Raw genomic sequence first — 21093 nt, forward strand, 5'->3', positions numbered from 1 at the left:
TTTTTTTTTTTATCTTGCTTTTCTTTTGAGGCATGCTGCCTAGGCAGTCTGGAACTTGTGATCTTCCTGCCTGGCCTCCCAGGTGCTAGGCCTGCAGGGTTGTGCAGTCATGCCCAGTCTCTCTCCCATCACTCTTTTCAGCTCTACCGAGGTGTCTTCCTTCAGCAACTATGATCGCAGTGCAGTAAAAGGACCAGACAAAGCTCTGGACTGTGGCATTCTGCCCTTTAGTAGTAGCCTGTATAGCTAAAAAGAAGAATTTAGGGGCTGGAGAGATGGCTCGGCTCAATGGTTAAAAGTACATGCTGCTCTTGGAGAAGACCGGGGTCAGTTCTCAGTATCCACATGATGGCCTAGCACCATCCATAACTACAACCATCTTAATTTTAGTTCTGGGGGATCCTATACCCTCTTCTGACTTCTGCTGATATCAGGCAACAACCACATGGTGCATGGACACCTATGCAAAATGCTCATTTACATAAAAGTAAATAAATCTAAAAAAAAAAATTACAGGTTCTAGTGGTGTAATAGAATTCATATCAAAACTGCGTTCTTGGATTTGGGAGGATGGTTCAGTCAATGAAGTGCTTGCTGTGCATTATGAAGACTCAAGTTCCGTCCCCAGAGCCCATGTGATTAAAACGAAAAGGCTAGGCTAGCCTACTTGGTGAGTTCCAGGCCTCTGAGAGACCCTGTCTCAACAGATAAGGTAGACAGCTTCTAAGGAGTAGGACCTGAAGTTGTCCTTTGGCTTAACACACACTCACACGCACACACACACACACACACACACACACACACACACACACAAAAGAATATTTCTCTTGATAAGCAGCCATCTTTAAGCTGTAGGGCATGGCTTAGGTGGATTACCTTGGATGCAGCTTTCTGGTCCTCTGTGGTAGGGCATATGCAGCCATGCATCTGAATTTTTTTATGGCCTAAAGCAAACTCACTTTTATGCTTAACTGAATAGCTGGGTACTAGAGCAAATAAGTGGCTGTCTGGGCTGCGTGTCATGTGAACGATAGTTATTGCCCATATCGCGCTGCTCCTGGCTGCTTATGTTTCCTAAGACTCCATTGGGTCACATCTGTATTTTTGCCACAGAACATCACTTTTTTTTTTTTAAAGATTTATTTATTTATTATATGTAAGTACACTGTAGCTGTCTTCAGATGCACCAGAAGAGGGCATCAGATCTCATTTTGGGTGGTTGTGAGCCACCATGTGGTTGCTGGGATTTGAACTCATGACCTTCCGAAGAGCAGTCAGTGCTCTTCCCCGCTGAGCCATCTCACCAGCCCCAGAACATCACTTTTTAAAACGTGTGTTTATGTGTATCTGTATGTAGCTGCATGCACATGAGGGTAGCACTCTTAGGGGCTGGATGTGGGCACTGGATCCCCTAGAGCTGAAAACAGACTCTGGTCCTCTGCAAGAGCTGCACGTGCTCTTCATTGTTGAGCTGTTCTCCAGCCCCAACATACATATTTTAGAGGTCAGGCTCTTTGATGTAATCTGACCCGTACGTGTCCTTACAGTTTGGGAAACTGAGTCTCAGAGTCATTGAGCCACTCAGGACAGCTTAGGGAGTCTGCCTGTAACCCTCTGGCTGATGGTGTGAGGTGATCTTTTCCTTCAGAGAGAGACTAACTCGAAGCCGCTTCTTTTTGAGTCTGACCTCTGGGCATCATGCTTACCACATTGCTTTGAGTCTGCACAGCCGTGCTGAAGTGAGGCGTCTCTGTTTTTACCACGAAGAAACCTAGCCCCTAGAGGTATCACGGCTTTGTCAAGGACACCCTCGTAGAGGAGACCCTGCTATGGTTTTGTGCCTTTTCGCTGAGCCGTTTGTGCCTGCAGAGGCTCCGGATGCAGCAGTTGATGTAGACCTTGGGGAGGGAAGGCATTGGGTATCTTTCATATCGGTCTTTGTCCCGAGGATGGCAGTAAAGGGTTTTAGGTGACTATTTCTCTAAGCATCTAGAATCATGTGGGGCTAATGCAGGCCCCAGTGCTATCCCAGACCTGCTCAGGAATCTCCCTTCTGACTTGTCCTTGCCTCTAAATTGTGCTGGTGTGGACTGCTGAGGGACAGGGAATCATGGATTTAAAAACATCTTTTTGTGTGTGTTCGTGCATGCCGTGCATTTTTGTGTGTGTGCATGCATGCTGTGCGTGAGGCCACAGGATGACTTTGTGAACTCAGTTCTTTCCTCCCACCTTGATGTTGGTTCCAGGACTTGAGCTTAGGTCTCCAGGCTGGTGCAGTAAATGCCTTAACCTGTTGGCCTGGGAATGTGGATTTTCATAAGTGCCTTGCTAATAGCAAAATTAGAAAGTTTTAGACTCAGAAATTTACATAAAACAGAGACAACTACTGAAGCAAACCGAAAAGCTTCAGAGAACAAGGTTTTGGGGGTAGGTTGAAGGTGGTTTCAATAAGAAAAAACATAAATAACATTATTCTGGGGCGTGCTGTCTTCTTTCCCTATGTCCCGGAAGCTGTTTTAGCAGCTAGCCTGTAATAGGTGCTCAGCTAACACGGGCCAATAGACTGCATGCAGGTGTTATGTGGTGACTTATTCTCTAAGCCAATGTTAGAACTTGAGGGTTTTTTTCCCCCTTACTTCCAGATAAAGTTGTACACCAAGCATGGGACTTTGAAATATCAGACGGACTGTGCTCCTAACAACGGCTACTTTATGATCCCCTTGTATGATAAGGTAAGAAGTGGAGGGACTTCAGTCTCTATGAGTGACTTTTATGATAGGAAATAATTAGCATGCTCAAGTGACAGTGGTGGCTAGGAGCATGGCATTTTTCCCACGTGCAAACATTTTTATTGTAAACATCAGTGGAATGCAGATTTCCAATAGTTGAGTGGGCTCGGTGGGGCTGCATGTCTCTGGCATGTTTGGCAGTGTCTCCAGACATTTCCCATCACAGCCGGAGAGGGGATGCTACAGGTAGCTTAGCAGGAGGAGGCCTGGGTGAGCCAGATGTTCTCAGCGCTACACAGGTTACTGCAGGTGTCATGTGTGTGCCGCCATTGAGAGACTCGGATTGCATAGAATCTTGTATTTTCTTTTAAGAAATATTTCAAAAACACCCATTTGTTTATTTATTTAGTGACTAGAGAGTGGGAGTGGGTACAGCCTGCCTGCCTTGGTGTGTGAGTGTGTGTGTATGGGGCGGGGGAGGGGGAGAAAGAAGAACAGACAGGCAGAAAGCAACTTTTGGGAGCCAGTTCTCTCCGTCTACATTTTTGTGGGCTTCAGGGATTGAATGTGGGTCGCCATGCTTATACACAGCAAACTCTCTATCCACTGTGACATGTTGCCAGCTCAAGTCTTTAGAACTCACAAATGGGGTTCCACAGCACCATCTCCTCGCTGCTAGATGGAAATTTCTGGGTGCCCAGCTTCAGCCAGCTGCCCCTGGAATCCACCATTTAGAAGAGCCTGGTGTAGGATTTTTATTTCAGACAGGGCTGTTTTGTGTGAATGAATTACACCTCCCTGGCTACCCAGGGCCTTCTGATCTCCTGCCTTCACCTTTCTTGGCTTTCCTTGTAGGGGGATTTCATCCTGAAGATTGAACCTCCTCTGGGCTGGAGTTTTGGTAAGTGAGCTGAGTAATGGGGCACTTTGCAGGGGCATAGTGCACACTGACTGGTCATTTTCCTAGAAACTACTCCTGCTTTCTGATAAACCAGCTTTGGTAGAGCCAGTTCATTGTGCAGGCTAGATACAAGAACCGGGGCTTGGTTCTGGTTCCAGTACCAGGACCAGGGCTGGTTGTGGGTTTGGGTCTTGTGTTAGCTCAAGCTAGCCTCAGACTCAGTGTTTTCTTGTAACCTCATGCAATTGAGCTTACCAGTGTGTCCTGCTGTGTCTGGCTCCCCCCACCTCTAAACTAAGGGAAGTGTTTGAAGATTGTAAGGTTCGGTCATAGAGTCCTGATCTATGTGGTGCTGGGATGGTGGCTTTGTGGAGGGAAGACTTGTCATTGGGCAGCATGGATGATGGTTCCTGTCTATAGTCTGTAGCCTGGATACAAGAGTGGGACCCGAGCCAGGCAGAGGCAGGTGGATTTCTGAGTTCGAGGCCAGCCTGGTCTACAGAGTGAGTTCCAGGACAGCCAGGGCTATGCAGAGAAACCCTGTGTTGAAAAACCAAAAAAAAAAAAAAAACCAAAAAAAAAACCCAAAAAAACAAACAAAAAACCCCCCAAAACCCCCCAAACCTAAACCAAAATAAGAGTGGGACCCGAGGGATTCATTTCTGTGACAGAAGGGCCCCTGCAGCTTCTTTCTTCAGAGAAGCTCTATTTCAGCAAGGTTGGGACCCAGGAAGCTGGAGGGGTCCAGCCTGACTGACTCCCTGGAAGCATGGGTCACTTTTCTGGCTTGCCCGGCCTCTTGTTTCTGCTCCCTCTAACCAGCCTTCTCATTGAACTATACTTCCAGATACAAGCAGTGACTGTAACAGAGTCATGTAGCTATTTTAATGGAGCTAATTTTTACAAAGCGTTCACACCTGGCTAACTGGCAGATAATGCGGTAGAACTGTTAGCACCACTGCGCTCATTAATCTCCTGCAGCACCTCCAGATGACTCTGTCCTCAGTGTGACGGGTGCTCTGGTTTTCTTTCTGTGTTAAAGACTGAACGAACGGTCTTGTATAAGCGATGTCTCTGGCCCTCTTAACATGTTTACTTTTGGATTTTCTTCATTTTGATACAGGGGCTGGGGAATGGCTCAGTTGGTAAAGTATTCTTTCTGTAGGCCTGAGGATCTGAGTTTAGATTCATGTTAGAGCCAAGCACAGTGGCATGCATCTGTAACCTAGAGCTGGGGTCAGAGGAGATGGTCCTGCGCTGCCTGCCACTCAGCTAGGTAGATTCACTCTCTCCGGGTCCAGTGAGAGACCCTGCCTCCAAAGTAAGCTGTGGAGGAAGACAACCAACACTGACAGCTAGGCTCCACGTGCCTGAGCACACAGCCAACATGTACCACAAGCACACACGTACACCAACACCACAGCAGTGTGGTTCTCAGTGAACCCTCAGTGATGGATGCCGGGTGACTGGGCGGGGTGGGAGGAGACTCCTGATAACTTCTGCCTTTATTTTAGTTCTGGCCATACGAGGGCATTACACGTAGAAATACGAAGAAGGGTCTGGCTGGGAAGTGTCTCCCCAGCACACATGTTGCCTTGTGTCTCTTGTCCCTACCTCTCCTTTCCCGGTTTTCCTCCAGAGCCAACCAACGTGGAGCTGCACGTGGACGGTGTGAGCGACATCTGCACAAAGGGCGGGGACATCAACTTCGTGTTCACTGGCTTCTCTGTGAATGGAAAGGTTTGGCTCCCGGCTGTCTCCTGGTCTCCACATTGCTCTGCCTTGTCTCCTCTCAGCCTTATAGAAAGGAGGCTCCTGTGCCCGTAGGTCACTCACAGTGAGCTTCAGGGGTCTGTGGTGTGTGGGAGTCAGCTTGAATGTGGAGAATGTCCTGAGGTGGGGGTGCAGAGAGCGAGGTGCCCAGGACCTGAGTTGTTACGCTTGCTATGCTAGAGCTAGCCGCAGCTCCTTCCAGGGAGGTTCCTGCCAGAGGTGGCTCCTCCCTCGGCCCTGTGTCTTCTACCTCCTTCCCTAGGAACCAGCTGGGAGAACTCCTTGAGGTGTTGGGGTGTGTGGGTGGCAAGTGTGAGCTGCTGGATGGGTGTCTGCTCCCATTCCAGCCAAGTAGGGATGAGGTCTCTGCTGTTGGGTACCAGTGTGTAGTCCTCCTTTATGTTGAGGGTGAGGCCCTCTGTTTCATGTGTGGATTTCTTACTGGAAGAGGGGATCTTGGCATATTTTCTTAGAGATTTGTAAAATAGTGATCCTTTTTTTTTTTCAAGATTGATTTTATTTTTAATTGTGTATGGATGTGTACATGTGCGTGTGTGTACCCTTAGAGGCCAGAGGCATGGGATCCCCTGGAGCTGCCTGATATAGGTGCTGGGAACCTAACTCCAGGCCTCTGTAAGAGTGCATCTCAACCAAGCGCTGAGCAGCCTCCAGCCCCATCTTAGACTCAGTGGAGCAGAATTTTACTGTCACTGTCCCCTCTCCACCCAGCCCCGCACAAAGTTTCCCTGACTACTTCCACTTCAAACAGGTCCTTAACCAAAAAAAAAAAAAAAAAAAGTTTTAGGTGCCCCTTGGGGAGCAGAAGCATGCATTTAACTCCTTCCTTGTCTGGCTGAACTGCCCACTGGGCCCTAACATCCTTCTTCTCACAGGTCCTCAGCAAAGGGCAGCTCCTGGGCCCTGCAGGAGTTCAGGTATCCCTGAGAAGCACCGGTGCCGACTCAAAGATCCAGTCCACAGTCACGCAGCCTGGAGGAAAGTGAGTGGCAGGCATGTGGGAGCTTTGGGTTGAGGGAGTCTGGGCTTGGATCCCCATCTGGCCTCTTAAGCAAGCTCATGCTTTCCGCTCCCAAGTTCCTCTTAAAGTGGGGTCATGTGATGCAGTGTGCAGGAGGTGGTCGATTGATTATCACCTGGGCGATTGATTATCAGCTACTGACTGTAAAGGCCATGCTCCAGACCTGGAGTAGTACACTTAGCCTTTGGGGTTGGCTTTGGAGTCCAGGAGCCATGGTCAGATCGGGGTGCCTCTGTTCACTCTTGGACTTGGGACAAGTCACCTCTCTGTGCTCTGTTTCACTAACTTGTCAATGAAGGTAATGGTAGAGGTTATGGGGAAGACAGTACTTGTCTCAGATTGTCCAGCGTGGGGAGTAGTAAACGGTTGCTGACCATGGGTTAACACCCTTAGGATTTAAAGACAGCATTTTCTCATTTACACGGAAACCATTTAGTATTTGGACCTGATGGTTATTTAGTTAACCTTGCGGAGTGAAATGTAAAGGGCTGTTTAGTTGAACTGTGAAGTGGGGAGAGCTCAGCTATAACCGCTAGCAGATGTGTCGGGATTAATGCGGGAATATTGGAGCTGGTACCATTGGAGCTACTCAGAACACTCTTACTTCAGTTCACAGAATCCATCCAAAGCAGCCACTGCAGTTCCTAGTCAGCTTCTGCTGGGTTAGCCAGCCTAAAAATTACTGTTGCTGATGGCTTCTCCTTGATTGGAGGCTAGTCCTGAATGGGCGGAGTATGAGCACGGGGCCGTGTTTCTTCATGGCTCAGCTCAGGCTGAGTGTCCCTCGGCCAGGTTCTTGGGGCTAGAAGGACCTCTGATGTGGGGTTTTCGAGAACTTGGTATGTTTTCATACATGCACTGTCTTAGTTTCTCAGTGCCGATATGCACAATTGATATTTTACATGGCTCATGGTTTCAGACCATGGTCATCTACCTAGCCATCATCTTTCTGGACCCCTGGCCCAAGTGATACACTTCCTGCAGCTAGTCCCCTCTCACCATGGTCCCCACTGCCTCCCAATAGTTGATCCCGCTCTCTCCATCAGCAGGCTGATATATTGGTTAGGCCAAAGCCCTCCTGACCCAGTCACTTCCCAGAGCTTCTGCTTGAACTCTGCTCTGGAGAACCAAGGCTTCAACACCCGTGCCTTCAGGGACGGGACTCACTTCTGAACGTGAGCTTCATTTATGTCTGGTGCACATCTTAAGTATGCAGCTGACACTGCTCATACAGAGTTCTACATCATTATTACATGAAACTATTTCATGGTCCAGAGTTTTCCACTTTTGTGGCATAATATTGGTACTCAAAAAGTTTTGGGTTTTGGAGTTCTGATGTTCCAATGAGGGGTGCCCAGCCTATGCCAGGAGACACTGGGTTGTTGGCCTTGAGTGCACAGCGCAGCTTTCCTTCTTCCCTGCATGTGGGGAGTGTTCAGTGAGTAGGTTTGGACAGAACTGGATTGAGCAGCTCTTAGAGGCTTACTGTAATCCCCACATGGTCCCCGTCTAAAAACTTGGGCTAAGTGAGCTTTGTTTTGTGTTTCTCAGGTTTGCGTTTTTCAAAGTTCTTCCTGGAGATTATGAAATCCTTGCAACTCACCCAACCTGGGCACTGAAGGAGGTGACCTTTGACCCATGCCTGCGGCTGTGCCAGTTTGGGACCAAAAGTGGGGACACATTTAGAACATGAAATGAAGTCACAGTTTCTCCTGATGTCTTGAAAGAACTGGGGTGCTGAAGATGCGGTTGTTACCAGAGGAAACTCTCCTGCTGCAGCGCTGCTGCTCCTGCCGCCAGTCCCTTTTGTGGGTGGTGGTTTTTATGAAGTCCGCCAGCCACTCTCACTGCTTAAAGCAAAGTCAACACCAGAAATTCCCAGTGAAAAAACCAGAAATCTATAAATGTGCTAAATATTCTAGAAGCCTGTTATCCTTACACCCAGGGGAGGAGATTTCTTTTCTGGTTTAAAATTTCAACTTTTTTCTGATTTGTATCTGAACTTTTAATCAGAAGTGGCTGAGATGTTAGCAGCAGTCATTGGAAGAATGTCTAAGCAGGGAGTGATGGCGCACACCTGTAATTCTAGTACTTGGAATGCTGAAGCAGGAGGATTGCTGTGAGTTTTTTGGCTAGCCTGGGCTATGTATAGGAGTTCTAGACCAGCCTTGGCTATAGAGTGAGACCCTGTCTCCAGACAAACAAACAAAAAGCCCAAAGAATATTTAAAAGGTTGTAAGTGTTTGAGCTGCCACACAAAGGCTGATTTCTAACATATTATCTTAGTTAAATTTCTCTTTGAGGCTGTCACCTTCTGTCTAGCCCAGGCTGGCCTCTAATTCACTATAATCTTCCTACTCCAGCTTCCCCATGCTGGGACTACCGGTGTAAGCCACCGAGCTAGGCTGTCAGGGTTTAGTGCTAGTGAAGTGAAGACCCTTGTCTTTTCTAGGCAAGTACCACGGTGCGTGTGACAAACTCCAATGCTAATGCAGCTGGTCCCCTCATAGTGGCTGGCTACAATGTGTCTGGCTCTGTCCGCAGTGATGGGGAGCCCATGAAAGGGGTGAAGTTTCTTCTCTTTTCTTCTTTAGTGAACAAAGAGGTAAGCACACAGAAGTAAACAACCAAGATCAGGGCGGGGAGTGGGGGGCAGGGCCACCGCTGAGCGAGCCAGTGGTGCTTGGTTCTGCAGTGGAGGTGGGCAGTGCTCAGGCTCTGACGAGACTCACACAGTATTAGATTCTAACGAACACCCTTGCTCTGTGGCATCTTGGGTGCACCATTTCCCTTCCTTGGCCAGTTTTTTTTTTTTTTTTAATTGTTGGGAGGAGCCTCACCGTTTTCCCTAAGAAGACTGCTCATTTTTAACTTCTGAAGCTGGGTATAAAGATTTGTGTTCCATTTGCCTGCATGGATCCCCTGGCTTGAGAAACCCATGCACTGACCTCTATAAGTTGGCCTGGCCTTGCTTGTGGCTGTTGGGCAGTCGGAACGTGGACACGGAAATCTCTTCCTTCCTTCCACAGGACGTCCTGGGCTGCAATGTGTCCCCAGTGTCCGGGTTCCAGCCCCCAGATGAGAGCCTGGTTTATCTGTGCTATGCGGTCTCCAAAGAGGATGGCTCCTTTTCTTTCTATTCCTTGCCGAGCGGGGACTACACTGTGGTGAGTGAGCGAGTAGGCCTCTATCTGTTTGGGACACCGCGGCTTGATAGGAGCCTGTGTGAATCTGCTTTCCGTATGATAACACATATGATGAGGTAAACAAACTTACAGGAATAGAGCTTATCTTGGATCATAGTTTCAGTTCCTGATGGAGGTGAGGCAGGAGGGTGTGGTCAAAGCCCCTGGTAAGGGGACCTATTCACTTCATGGAGGCTGGAGTGCACAGAGCTGGGAAGAGCAGACAGGCTGGAATTTTGACATGCTGTCAAGGGCATGCTGCCAGTAATGTGACCTCCTTCCATTGGGCCCTGGTTCCCGAGGGTGCCACCACCTCCCAGCAGTGCTGACCAGCATGCCTGTAGCACAAGAGTGGCTAGCCTTTTGACACTGCAAAATGGCCCTGCTGTACCCAGATGTCTTGGGCCACATCCATAGCTATCCTATGACATGCTAGCACATGGGCTTTGGGGGAATTTAAGGTCCTAATCAGTAATATGTATTTAATGACCAAATGGTGGGCCAACCATCATGAACACTCGGCCTAGCAAGGATAGATTGCGTGTCCCTAAAACTAAAAACCGGAGAACCTAAAACACTGCAAAATCTAAGGACACCATTAAGTTTGCTATCAGCCTGTGTCTCTGTAAGGTGTGTGTGAGATGTACTGGATCTTGGATTCAGACTTAGATTTGTCCATAAGGTGTCTCATGATGCCCATGCAGGCACTCTGGCAGCTGAGCAGTTCTGCTGTGAGAAACACTTAAGGTTGCAAGTGTGTCACAGTAGAGTGAAGGGCTCAAGTGGTCACAATTAGACCACCAGCAGCTGCGGTTCACCTTCCTTCGGGTTGTTTGGCTGCTAGACACTGGTGAACACTGATTGCTGCATTGTGATGTAGATGCTTCCTAATCCCCAGGCCTCTCACTCCTTCTAGGTGCCATTCTACCGAGGGGAAAGGATCACTTTTGATGTGGCGCCTTCCAGGCTTGACTTCACCGTGGAGCACGACAGCCTGAGAATCGAGGTGAAGCCTCCTATGTGCTCTCTATACAGGTGTCTGGGTTCCCAGCCCAGGGCACAGATGTTGCACATGTGTCCGTGTCAACACCGCATCATTGCTCTTGGAGGAAATGGGACTGCGTGCTGGGGTACCATAGATGTACTTCCTCTCTTACACAGCATCTTCATCTTGCAGAGATAGCTAGGGTCCTGGTCAGTGCTGCTCTTTCAGTGAGATGTCTTGAGTTCTGTTCCACGTTGGCTGTGCAGTAGGGGCTTAAGGAGGCAACAGTCTTTCCGGAAGTTACCATATAGCCAGTGCCTGGTTAGATAAGCAAGTTAATAAGTGTGTTAGAAGTCGGTAAGTGGGGCTGGTGAGATGGCTCAGTGGGGAAGAGCACCGACTGCTCTTTGGAAGGTCATGAGTTCAAATCCCAGCAACCACATGGTGGCTCACAACCACCCGTAATGAGATCTGATGCCCTCTTCTGGTGCGTCTGAAGACAGCTACAGTGTACTTAACATATAATAAAAAAAAAATCCTTTAAAAAAAAAAAAAAAGAAGTCGGTAAGTGCCCTCTGAGACAGAAGAAGGGCCTTGCAGTTCAGGGCAGGGCTGCAGGGCTGCATCTCATGTTGGTTCTCTCTCTGAAGGTGATTGAGCTACAGTCTGAAGGGGAGCAGGCGAATTACACCTAAACAGTGGTGAATGCAAAGGTCTCAAGGCGAGAGCAAGAGCGTGCCTGGAGTCTGAGACACTGAGGGGGCATGGGAAGCTGGAGAGGGGGGAGGAGAGAGGGGAGGAGGAGGGCACAGAGGCTCAGGGAGGTGATGCCGCAGAGCTTGGTATCCACTTTCCTCTTGTGCTGCTGAGAGTTGGGAGCTACCGAGCGAGGAGACGTGAGATGAGGAGAGCTGGACCAGAGTGGAGTCGGGGAACCAGTTGCAAGGCCAGGGCAGTGATAACCACATGAGCACAGGAGAGCATGGACCATGTGATAGGAAGGGAAGGCAGGATCTTCACAACACGGTAAATGTGTGTTCATCATTCTGCTGCGTCTTTAAGAACAGATGACGGATGGTCCCTGCTGGCAGCTTGCAATATGGAGGAAGCACCCAGGGGCACCTGGAGGTAGTGTTAGTGAAAATTCACCCTCTGTTTCTCATACTGTATTGAAAAGCAATCTGCTGAAATAGTGTAGAGTCAAAGGAGCTGGCCCCGCCTTCCAGGCTTGCATAGGGCATCTGACTGTGAGAACAGGAGGCCAGGAAAATGAATCTTGAGCCTTTATTGCTTGTACAACCTTGCAGGAAGGGTGTGGCAGGTAACTGGGCAAAGTACCCAGATGTAGGTCAAATGCAGGTCTTAACTGGTAACACATGGAGTTTCAAGTGAGGACCTAGAACGCTCCATCAGGCCAGGAAGCATCCTTGTCTCACCTGTGTGCTTCAGTACTTGGCCCATAGTAAGTGCCTAAGAAAAACGTTTGTTGGATATGTGAGTTAATAGGGGGACCCTTAGCTGGCTTACCACTTATCTCAGGAGGATTATCCCTAAATAAAAAGGAAGCCACTTTGTTATTCCTCCTTGCCCCTCCTCTGCATTCTCCCTTTCTTGTCTTGAGACAGTACTACTGTGTGTCCTAGGATGGCCTTAAACTTATGATCCTCCTGGCTTAGCTGCCTGAGCACTGAGGTCACAGGTGTGTGTCACCATGCCCTGCACAGTCACACCTGGTGCTTGTGTTATTGTAAGAGTGTGAATGTGTTATCACGTTTACCACTCTCAAGCTCTCACTCATAGTGCCTGCATTTGTTCATCCAGGAGGCACTGAGTGCCTGCTGTGTAGCAAATAGTTGAGTCAGGATACGTTTTTTTTTTTTTTTTAAAGATTTGTTTGTTTATTATGTATACAGTGTTCTACCTGCATATATGCCTGCAGGCTAGAAGAGGGCATCAGATTCCATGATGGTTACAGATGGTTGTGAACCACCATGTGGTTGCTGGGAATTGAACTCAGGACCTCTGGAAGAGCAGCCAGTGCTCTTAACCTCTGAGCCACCTCTCCAGCCCCAGGATAGGTTTTATTGAGCCTGCAAAGTCTACATTTTTAATGAGACAGGGATAAGGTATAGGAAATCAAACAGGCGTTTCAGGCCCTGAGGAGTTTGATGAAGATATAAAATTAAGTTAGTGGTGTTTCAGTTGAGGAGCCAAAGTTCAGGGGGATTGGAGCTGAGTGCCTCCCAGGAGAGCCCTGGCTTGGTGCTCTCTGCGAGCAGGACAAACTCAGACAAGGCACTAGGCTCTGTTGAGAGGAAGGGTGGGTTGGAAAGAAACTGTCTAGGCCTGGGTTCTGGCTGTTAAGTGTGGGTTCTTTGACTTTAAAAGGAAAAGGCAGGCCATTGGTCTTAGGTGATATTGGTAGAATAGGTTGTGGGTTTCAGGTTATGCTTAAAGGGACATGTTGAGAGTGAAGAAAAAAGCCAAGATAATATTGGGGGTGATAGGTCAAGGGTCCCAGGAGATGTTGGGGGACAGACTGGGTTCCCAGGAGATGCTGGAGTCAGGTTGAGGTTGCTGGGGAGACCCACAAGCCAGAGGCAATAAACTGAGTTGGGAAGTGAGTCTGCAGGCTGTTTTTATTCAACTCTGTTCATTCATGCACGGGAAATGCAGCCAAGAAGACAGCATCAGTGAGAGGGAGTGGGGCTGGCTGGAATTAGGGCTGAGAGGGAGGCATGGCACCAATACTTGGAGCCATGGTGCTGTGCAAGAGAGAGTCTTGGTGGCATGGTCATGGGAAAATCTGTTCTTCACTTTGCAGCCCGTGTTCCACGTCATGGGCTTCTCTGTCACTGGGAGAGTCTTGAATGGACCTGATGGAGAAGGTGTCCCAGAGGCTGTGGTCACCCTGAACAACCAGATTAAAGGTGGGCAGGCATGGTGCTCCTGAGTCTGCTCAAAGGGCTTGTTTTGCATCATGGAAGGATATAGACACAAGGGACAAGCTCAGTGGCCTTAAAAACAGCTGTATCCTCATGTACCTGTTGGGTGCAAGCTTTTGTAGCTCATCTTTTGTTCACATGCTTTGGTTTCACAGTCAAAACAAAAGCCGATGGCTCCTTCCGCCTGGAGAACATAACGACAGGGACATACACCATCCATGCTCAGAAGGAGCACCTCTACTTTGAGATGGTCACCATCAAAATCGCACCCAACACCCCACAGCTGGCCGACCTCATCGCTACAGGGTAAGTATGCTGTCCAGGTAGGGTTTCTGTTGCTGTGATGGAACCCCGTGACCAAAAGCAAGTTGGGGAGGAAAGGGTTTATTTCGCTAACACGGCCAAATCACAGTCCATCACTGAGTGAAGGCAGGGCAGGGATGTGGCGGCAGGAACTGAAGCAGAGGCCAAAGAAGGCTGCCCAATGGCTTGCTCATCCTCCTTTCTTACACAACCCAGGACCTTGATGACCACTAGGTGGCACACCATTCTCCCAGATGTTTGGATCTGTATACATCCAGATAATTGGCACGTAGGTGGCCTGTTATCCGAGAGTGGAATGCCAGCACTGCAGGGCTGGAATGGCGAGCTAAGTGGGCAAGGGAACAGGAGCTGAGACAGTGAGTGACAAGGTGGTTACCAACACCAAAGCTAGGGAGCAGAGCCCAGCAGACTCAGACCACCTAGTCACCAGGGATCTGCTGTGACCGGTCAGCTTTAAAACACCAGGAAGTAAATCATCCTTAGAAGATAACTCTTGGGTTCAAGTCCTTTTCCTCTCCCCTCTCTACTTGTGTGCTGGAAAAATCCATGCTAGGAAAGCAAGCAGCTGAGCCATTGAGCTACCTGAGGACTCCCGTGAGCAGATCTGCACAGATGTTTAGGTTGAGGTGCTGTGCCAAGGGGGTGGTAGCTCTGAGGCCTTTGGAGGACCAGGGGAGGAAGGTGCAGGGCTTCCCAGGCAGGAAGGCAGCAGTTCAGACGGGAGGGAACTGCTAGAAGGAGCTGAGCCTGTGTGGCCAGAGGCCGCTGGTGAGGTCAGAAACCTTTGACCATGTACATCTGGGACTGTCTTACCTACTGAGACCGTTGGGTCAGCAAGGGTGTGATAGAGATGTGGCGTTTAATTTTTTTTGTTTTTTGGCTGTTAGATGGGTGAGTAGGAATTGGTGGGAAGCCAGGGTGTTGGCAGAGGTGCGGATAGGAGCCTGTGGCAGTCATCTGGAAGAGATGAGAGTTGGGGGTACCTTAGAGCTGGGGCCTGGCAGCAGAGGAGAGGAGAAGCAGGTGGACTTGATAAATGATCAGATGCAGAGAGTCAGTCAGCACATACTGCCAAGCTGATGTGTGTTTGTATCTGATAATTTTCTTATTTAAAGTATAGTATTTGAACCAAAGTTAAGAAAAAAGGACATTTGAGCATCTTTGGAAGAGCCCATTACTTTTTAGAGGGACCCAGGGACCAACCAAGCACATTTACATTTATTTTTGGGTGATGTTGGGGACTCAAACCTAGACCTTTGCACACAGGCAGATGTTTACCTCTGAGCTCCATATGTGCCTCCTTAATGCATTGGTGTTTCTTACCTTTTTTATTTATTTTTAAATTATTTATAAAAACATATTTTTAAAATACTTAACATTTACTTGTATGTGTGTATTTTGCCTGCATGTATGTCTATACACCATGTTTGTGCCATGCCCTCAGAGGCCAGAGGGAGGCATCTGTCCCCTGGAACTGGAGTTGCAAACAGTTGCGAGCTGCCCTGTGGGTGTCAGGAATTGAACCGAGGTCCTCTGCAAGAGCAGCTAGTGCTCTTAACTGCAGAGCGAGCTCCCCAGCCCCTATTTTATTTTTTTAAATTTTATTACATTTACACATTTATGCATGAGTCAGTCTCTCTCTCTCTCTCTCTCTCTCTCTCTCTCTCTCCTTGCTTCCCACCGTGTGTGTGTGTGTGTGTGTGTGTGTGTGTGTGTGTGTGTGTGTGTGTACTCATGCATGTATGCACATATGTAAATGGTGCCCATCGATGGCAGAAAAGGCTACCAGGTTTCCTGGAGTTGGACTTGAATGAAAATGAAAACATGGCCACTCCCACCTTTGGTTAAAAGGAAGGTTTTATTGTAGATGTGAGGGAGAGAACAACCAGAGGCACCTGGAAGGGTCCAGAATGAACGTGGCCTGCAGAATAGGTCAGACCATGGAGGGGAAGAGGGAGAGAAGAGAGAAAGGCCAAAAGAACCAAGGAGCGCCTGTGGACTCTCATCGAACCAAATGGCTGGGTTATATAGGAAAGAGAAGTAGGGGTTTGGAGGAGCCAGAAAGGGTAGGGGGAGGGTGGGAAGTGCTGAGAGGAGCCAGGACTTAGGAATTACTGGGAGAGCCTGGCTGAGAGCCTGGCAGCCAGCATCTGCCTTGATATGTTAATTGGCACCTCAGCTATTTGTCCTGAGTTTCTTTGGCGGGGTGTCCATCCTCTACTGGGTATCCGTCCTCTACTCAGTAGGAGTACGTGCTCTTATCCACTGAGCATCTTTCCAGCTCTGAAATCGTTCCTTCATCTCTTCCCTGATTTGTCCAGCTGGGACAGACCTGCTTCTACAGCATTTAGTCTGGTCTGTGACTATCAGAGGGGAAAGTTCTTCAGGATCATTCTGTCTGAATCGGCAAGGCCTGCTGTGTGTTTCTTGGAGGGACTGACTCTTCGTCTAGAAGCTGAAATCCAAGTTATTCCCATCTGTAGGGTTCTTCCGCCTTTATGAGGGGCATTTGTGGCTCTCAACTCCTAAGGAGTTTAGTTTCAACTTTACATTTGGTCTTACCACACAGGGCACCTAACCATAAAGAAGGAAGACTCTTTGGTAGTCTTGTGGTCTGTTAATGGCACTGTTTTGCAGACAGCTTGACCACTCTCCTTTTGAGAGGTAGCCCAGGTTACCGTAGTAATTGGATTATCTGAAACATTTTCCTGCAAACTGCTTCTGCAGCAGTGGGGAGGGGGCGAGTGTTACCCAGCACACCCACAGCAGGAGCAGTGGGGAGGGGGTGTGTGTTACCCAGCACACCCACAGCAGGAGCAGTGGGGAGGGGGCGAGTGTTACCCAGCATACCTACAGCAGGAGCAGTGGGGAGGGGGCGAGTGTTACCCAGCGCACCTACAGCAGGAGCAGACTTTTGCAGGTGGTTGTCTAAAGTGAATGTCACAGAGTCTGCAGTGGGCACAGAGGGCACTTGTCCTGGTTGCTGGAAGCCTGCCCTGCTACGTTTGAGTCTTGCTGGACTGACCTGGCTTCTCCCTGCAGGTTCAGCATCTGTGGTCAGATATCCATCATCCGCTCCCCCGACACTGGCAAGCAGATGAATAAATACAAAGTGGTCCTGTCCTCTCAAGACAAGGACAAGGCTTTGGTCACTGTGGAGACTGATGCGCATGGATCATTTTGCTTTAAAGCAAAACCAGGGATCTACAAAGTCCAGGTACATGATGTGTTTGGTTTATAGTGTCAGAAGGCTGGGAAGGTGGCTCAGACAATCAAATGACTGCTGATAAGGCCCTTCCATCCTTAGAGTCCATGTAAAAGGCTGTGCTGGCAGGAGCTCTGTCATTCTAGTTCTGGGCAGGCAGAGACAGGTTGATCCCTGGGTTCCAGGCCAGTGAGAGATTCCATCTAAAAGAACAAGCCTCAGAGCCTCTGAGCAAACACCCAAGGTGATCGCTGGTCTCCATACACTCGCATGCCGACCCCCAAACTGAAAAAGCAAGGGTTCTCCAGAGTGTTAGGAGCAATAGCGAGGCACGAGAAGGAGCCTTTCATTTCCTGGCTCCTGGTGTCCAGACGTTCTCATTCCTGCCTGTGGATGCTATGAACAGAAAGAGGCCTGCTCTTTCTCACTGGGTGTGTGTACATGGCTGGGAGTGAGCTTAAGCCCTCTTGTACCTTCTTGGGCTCTGGCTGCTCTAGGATGTTCATGAAGCCAAGAACAGAGCAAAGCTCTTCAAGCTTCTGAGAACTTGGCCAGGGAGGGGCCTCCCGACCCTGACTCCAGAACAGCTAACAGGCCCCGGGGAGCCCTCCCAATCAGGCGGAGAATCAGGGCAGCCCCTGGCCTGGAGTTTCCCCACAGGGGTGTCAGCCTGAGCACAGCTGGGCTGAGGGACAACACAACCAGAGGTTTGCCCTGTTTACCTTCTGGTGCAGTGGCCCTGTCCACTTGGGAAAGACCATGTATCTAGCTGGCAGGGCTTGCCAATCAGCCCTGCTCCCAGCTCTAGGGAGGGAGACCTAGGAGTGTTCCCTAAGCTTGGGTCTTCTAGAGTGGGTCCTTCCTTCTGTAGGAACAAGTAGAGATGGGCTGTGATGACAGCTGCCATTATTAGTCACTGGCACACCTTGTCTGAAGGTAGCCACAGCAGCACCCTTTCTGTCAGATGGTTGGAGTTGGGCAGTTCCTTACTGCGAGTTAAATAGGGGACGTCTATCCCTTCCGAATCCTTTTCCGAGCTTGGGAAAGGCACACACACAGAAGAAGGAGCCAAGTGTGATGGTACACACCTGCAGTACCGGTACTGGGAAGGTTGAAACAGGAGTGTGAATTTCAGGCTAGCCTGGGCTACATAGTCTGTGTCATAAAGCAATACACAAGAAAATAAGTACAGGCTGGAGAGATGTTTCAGCAGTTAAGAGCACTGACTGTTATTCTAGAAGTCCTGAGTTCAATTCCTAGCGACCTCATGGTGGCTCACAACCATTTGGGATCTGATGCCCTTTTCTGGTGTGTCTGAAGAGAGTGACAGTGTACTCACATATACATAAAATAAATAAAATCTTAAAAAAAGAAAAGTATATGGAAAAAGAGAATGATCTAATTCTACAGGTGCCTCTGGGGCACATCAGACACAGCCTCTTTCTTTGAGACTTGGTTTCCCACAGAGCAGATTGGCTCGGACCTTGGGTATTCCTCGTGCCTCAGTCTCCTGAATGTGGGATTATAGGCTGGTGCCTCCGTGCCTGGCTAGGACTATGTTACTATAAACATCTTACTTCGTGGGTTTGCTGTGATTGCACATGTGTGCTGAAAGCCAACCCTCACCCCCACTCTCTGCTTAGCTTGAGGCTCAGATGAAGTTTCTAGTACCTCCCAGGCTGTGGGAGAGCAGGTCCTGCAACCTCTAGTGTAGCAATCCTCAACCTGTGGGTCGTGACCTCTTTGGGGTTAAATGCCCCTCTCACGGGGTCACCCTAGACCATTGGAAAACACAGATACTTGCCTTATGATTCGTAACAGCAGCAGAATTACAGCTGTGAAGTAGCAACGAGAGTAAGTTTATGGTTGGGGGGCCGGTCACCACACCATGAGGAACGGTATTAAAGGGTCACAGCATTAGGAAGGCTGAGAAGCACTGCTCCAGCATCTCCTGTGCTCACAGGTGGTGGTGCCTGAGGCTGAGACCAGAGCCGGGCTGATGCTGAAGCCACAGACGTTCCCTCTCACGGTGACCAACAGGCCTGTGATGGATGTGGCCTTCGTGCAGTTTTTGGCATCTGTTTCTGGAAAAGTCTCCTGTCTGGGTAAGGTATCAACTGCAAGTGAGAGCCTCTAGTTGGGAGCGGGCAGTGGGAGGAGCTGGGACCAGGCGTTTGTGAATGGGGTGGAGGGAAAGGTCTGTCCCATCCTGTCTTGGTAGGTCTGCAGGGGCTGAACAGAAGTGTTGAGTAGGGCCTGATTCCCTACTGCTGAGCACAGCCTCAGGGTGCTGGGAATTAGGTCACTCACTGTACTGACGTGAGGAAGCGGGGGGTGGGGTGGGGGGTGAGGGGGATCCCCGACTTTCTTTCTGAACTCGCCTCCATCGCCTCCAGAGCTTGATGCTCAGGCTAAGCACTTAGAAACTTGTCAGGGTTTGTGATAGCAGTCAAGTGAGGTCCGCTGGTCTCTCCTCTACAGACACCTGCGGTGACCTGTTGGTGACCCTGCAGTCCCTGAGCCGCCAGGGTGAGAAGCGCAGCCTCCAGCTCTCTGGCAAAGTCAACTCCATGACTTTCACCTTTGACAAAGTTCTGCCTGGGAAATACAAAAGTAAGATGGGGCATGATACTCCCGTGAGCTATCCCAAGCCTGCTCCCACTGTGTGCTTATTGTAGGCCTTTCTTAGGGACCTCTGTCCCAGGATCTTGACCCTTGAAGTTAGATCCCTTTGTCACAAAGGTCCTACTCTGCATCTGCTTTGGGACAGTGCCCTGGCATAAACTATTTTATTCTAAATGCCAGAAAGAGCGTGATAATTCTTTTCTCATGTCTGCCACTTAGGCCTAGCTAGAGTGACTTTGGCCAGTCATTCTTTCTCCTCCCCTGATTGTTACCTTGCCTGTGAAGTGGTACAATAGCCTTTCTCAAGGAGAGACTATGAAGCAGAGCCCAGGGCCTGGCCTGCAGGGCAGTGCCCCCACTGGTGCCCTACCTGCCCTCGGTTAGCCAGCTCGTGCCTTTTTGAGGAGCAGCTTGCGGCTGGTGGCAGGGGCTAGACTTCTACCTAGTGAAGTAGACTCTTCTCTCGGGGGCTTGTGTTTTTCTGTCTCAGAAAGAGCTGGCAAACTCTGTTTAAACAAACAGTTAAAAATAATTACAAAAAGTCTAGTGGCCCCTGCATATATTGAAACCTGGCATCTTTGGTCTCATGGATTTCCTTATTTGTGGTAACAGTGTCCACCGGTATCAGTTTTTCTTTTTTTCTTTTTCTTTTTTTTTTTTTGGTTTTTCAAGACAGGGTTTCTCTGTATAGCCCTGGCTGTCCTGGAACTCACTCTGTAGACCAGGCTGGCCTCGAACTCAGAAATTCGCCTGCCTCTGCCTCCCAAGTGCTGGGATTAAAGGTGTGAACCACCACCGCCCAGCTGGGTATCAGTTTTTCTTTGGCAGCAACCTGTCCTGAACATTGCTGCCTGCTATGTAAAGTGTATTTTCTTTATAGACAGGGTATCACTCTACAGCCCAGGCTGACTTTGAATTCTTAATCCTTGTACCTCAGCCTTCAGAGTGCTGGGATTATAGTGCACACTTCCATGTTCAGCATATGTGCACTCTCTGCAGCTAGTTATCAGACCCCCAGTCGCCCGGTGCTGTGAGGTCTGAGCCCTGTGTGTTGGCTTTGCAGTTAGCATCATGCACGAGGACTGGTGCTGGAGGAACAAGAGTCTGGAAGTGGAAGTGCTGGAGGACGACGTGTCTGCGGTGGAGTTCAGGCAGACCGGCTACATGCTGCGCTGCGCGCTCTCACACGCCATCACTCTGGTATGTGCTGCTTCTGAAGGATCTCAGAGAGAGTGCCCAGTGGGGCCAGCAAGATGGCTCAGCTCAGGAAGGAGCTTGCTACCAAGCCGGGGATCTGTTTTAGCTTCCTGGACCTACACAGTGGAAGGAAAGAACTAAATCCTGCAAGTTACCCTCTGACCTGCACACACACATACACACAC

At 49.3% G+C, this 21093-nt stretch overlaps 1 protein-coding gene across 2 annotated transcripts in view; it reads left to right on the top strand.

Moving 5' to 3' along the window:
• The window catches only part of LOC116102241 (nodal modulator 1), a 53119-nt gene that overhangs the window by 3092 nt on the left and 28934 nt on the right, over window positions 1–21093 (top strand). For both annotated transcript variants that reach the window (XM_031386696.1, XM_031386697.1), the window contains exons 2-15: window positions 2643–2732; window positions 3585–3630; window positions 5270–5370; window positions 6297–6403; window positions 7994–8066; window positions 8895–9047; window positions 9472–9609; window positions 10544–10633; window positions 13437–13542; window positions 13713–13863; window positions 16924–17098; window positions 19050–19191; window positions 19568–19699; window positions 20775–20911. In XM_031386696.1, the coding sequence (XP_031242556.1) occupies window positions 2643–2732; window positions 3585–3630; window positions 5270–5370; window positions 6297–6403; window positions 7994–8066; window positions 8895–9047; window positions 9472–9609; window positions 10544–10633; window positions 13437–13542; window positions 13713–13863; window positions 16924–17098; window positions 19050–19191; window positions 19568–19699; window positions 20775–20911 (1641 nt within the window). The remainder of the gene's footprint in view (window positions 1–2642; window positions 2733–3584; window positions 3631–5269; window positions 5371–6296; window positions 6404–7993; window positions 8067–8894; window positions 9048–9471; window positions 9610–10543; window positions 10634–13436; window positions 13543–13712; window positions 13864–16923; window positions 17099–19049; window positions 19192–19567; window positions 19700–20774; window positions 20912–21093) is intronic.

Source organism: Mastomys coucha, unplaced genomic scaffold (assembly GCF_008632895.1).
Source record: "Mastomys coucha isolate ucsf_1 unplaced genomic scaffold, UCSF_Mcou_1 pScaffold21, whole genome shotgun sequence".
Lineage (NCBI taxonomy): Eukaryota > Metazoa > Chordata > Mammalia > Rodentia > Muridae > Mastomys > Mastomys coucha.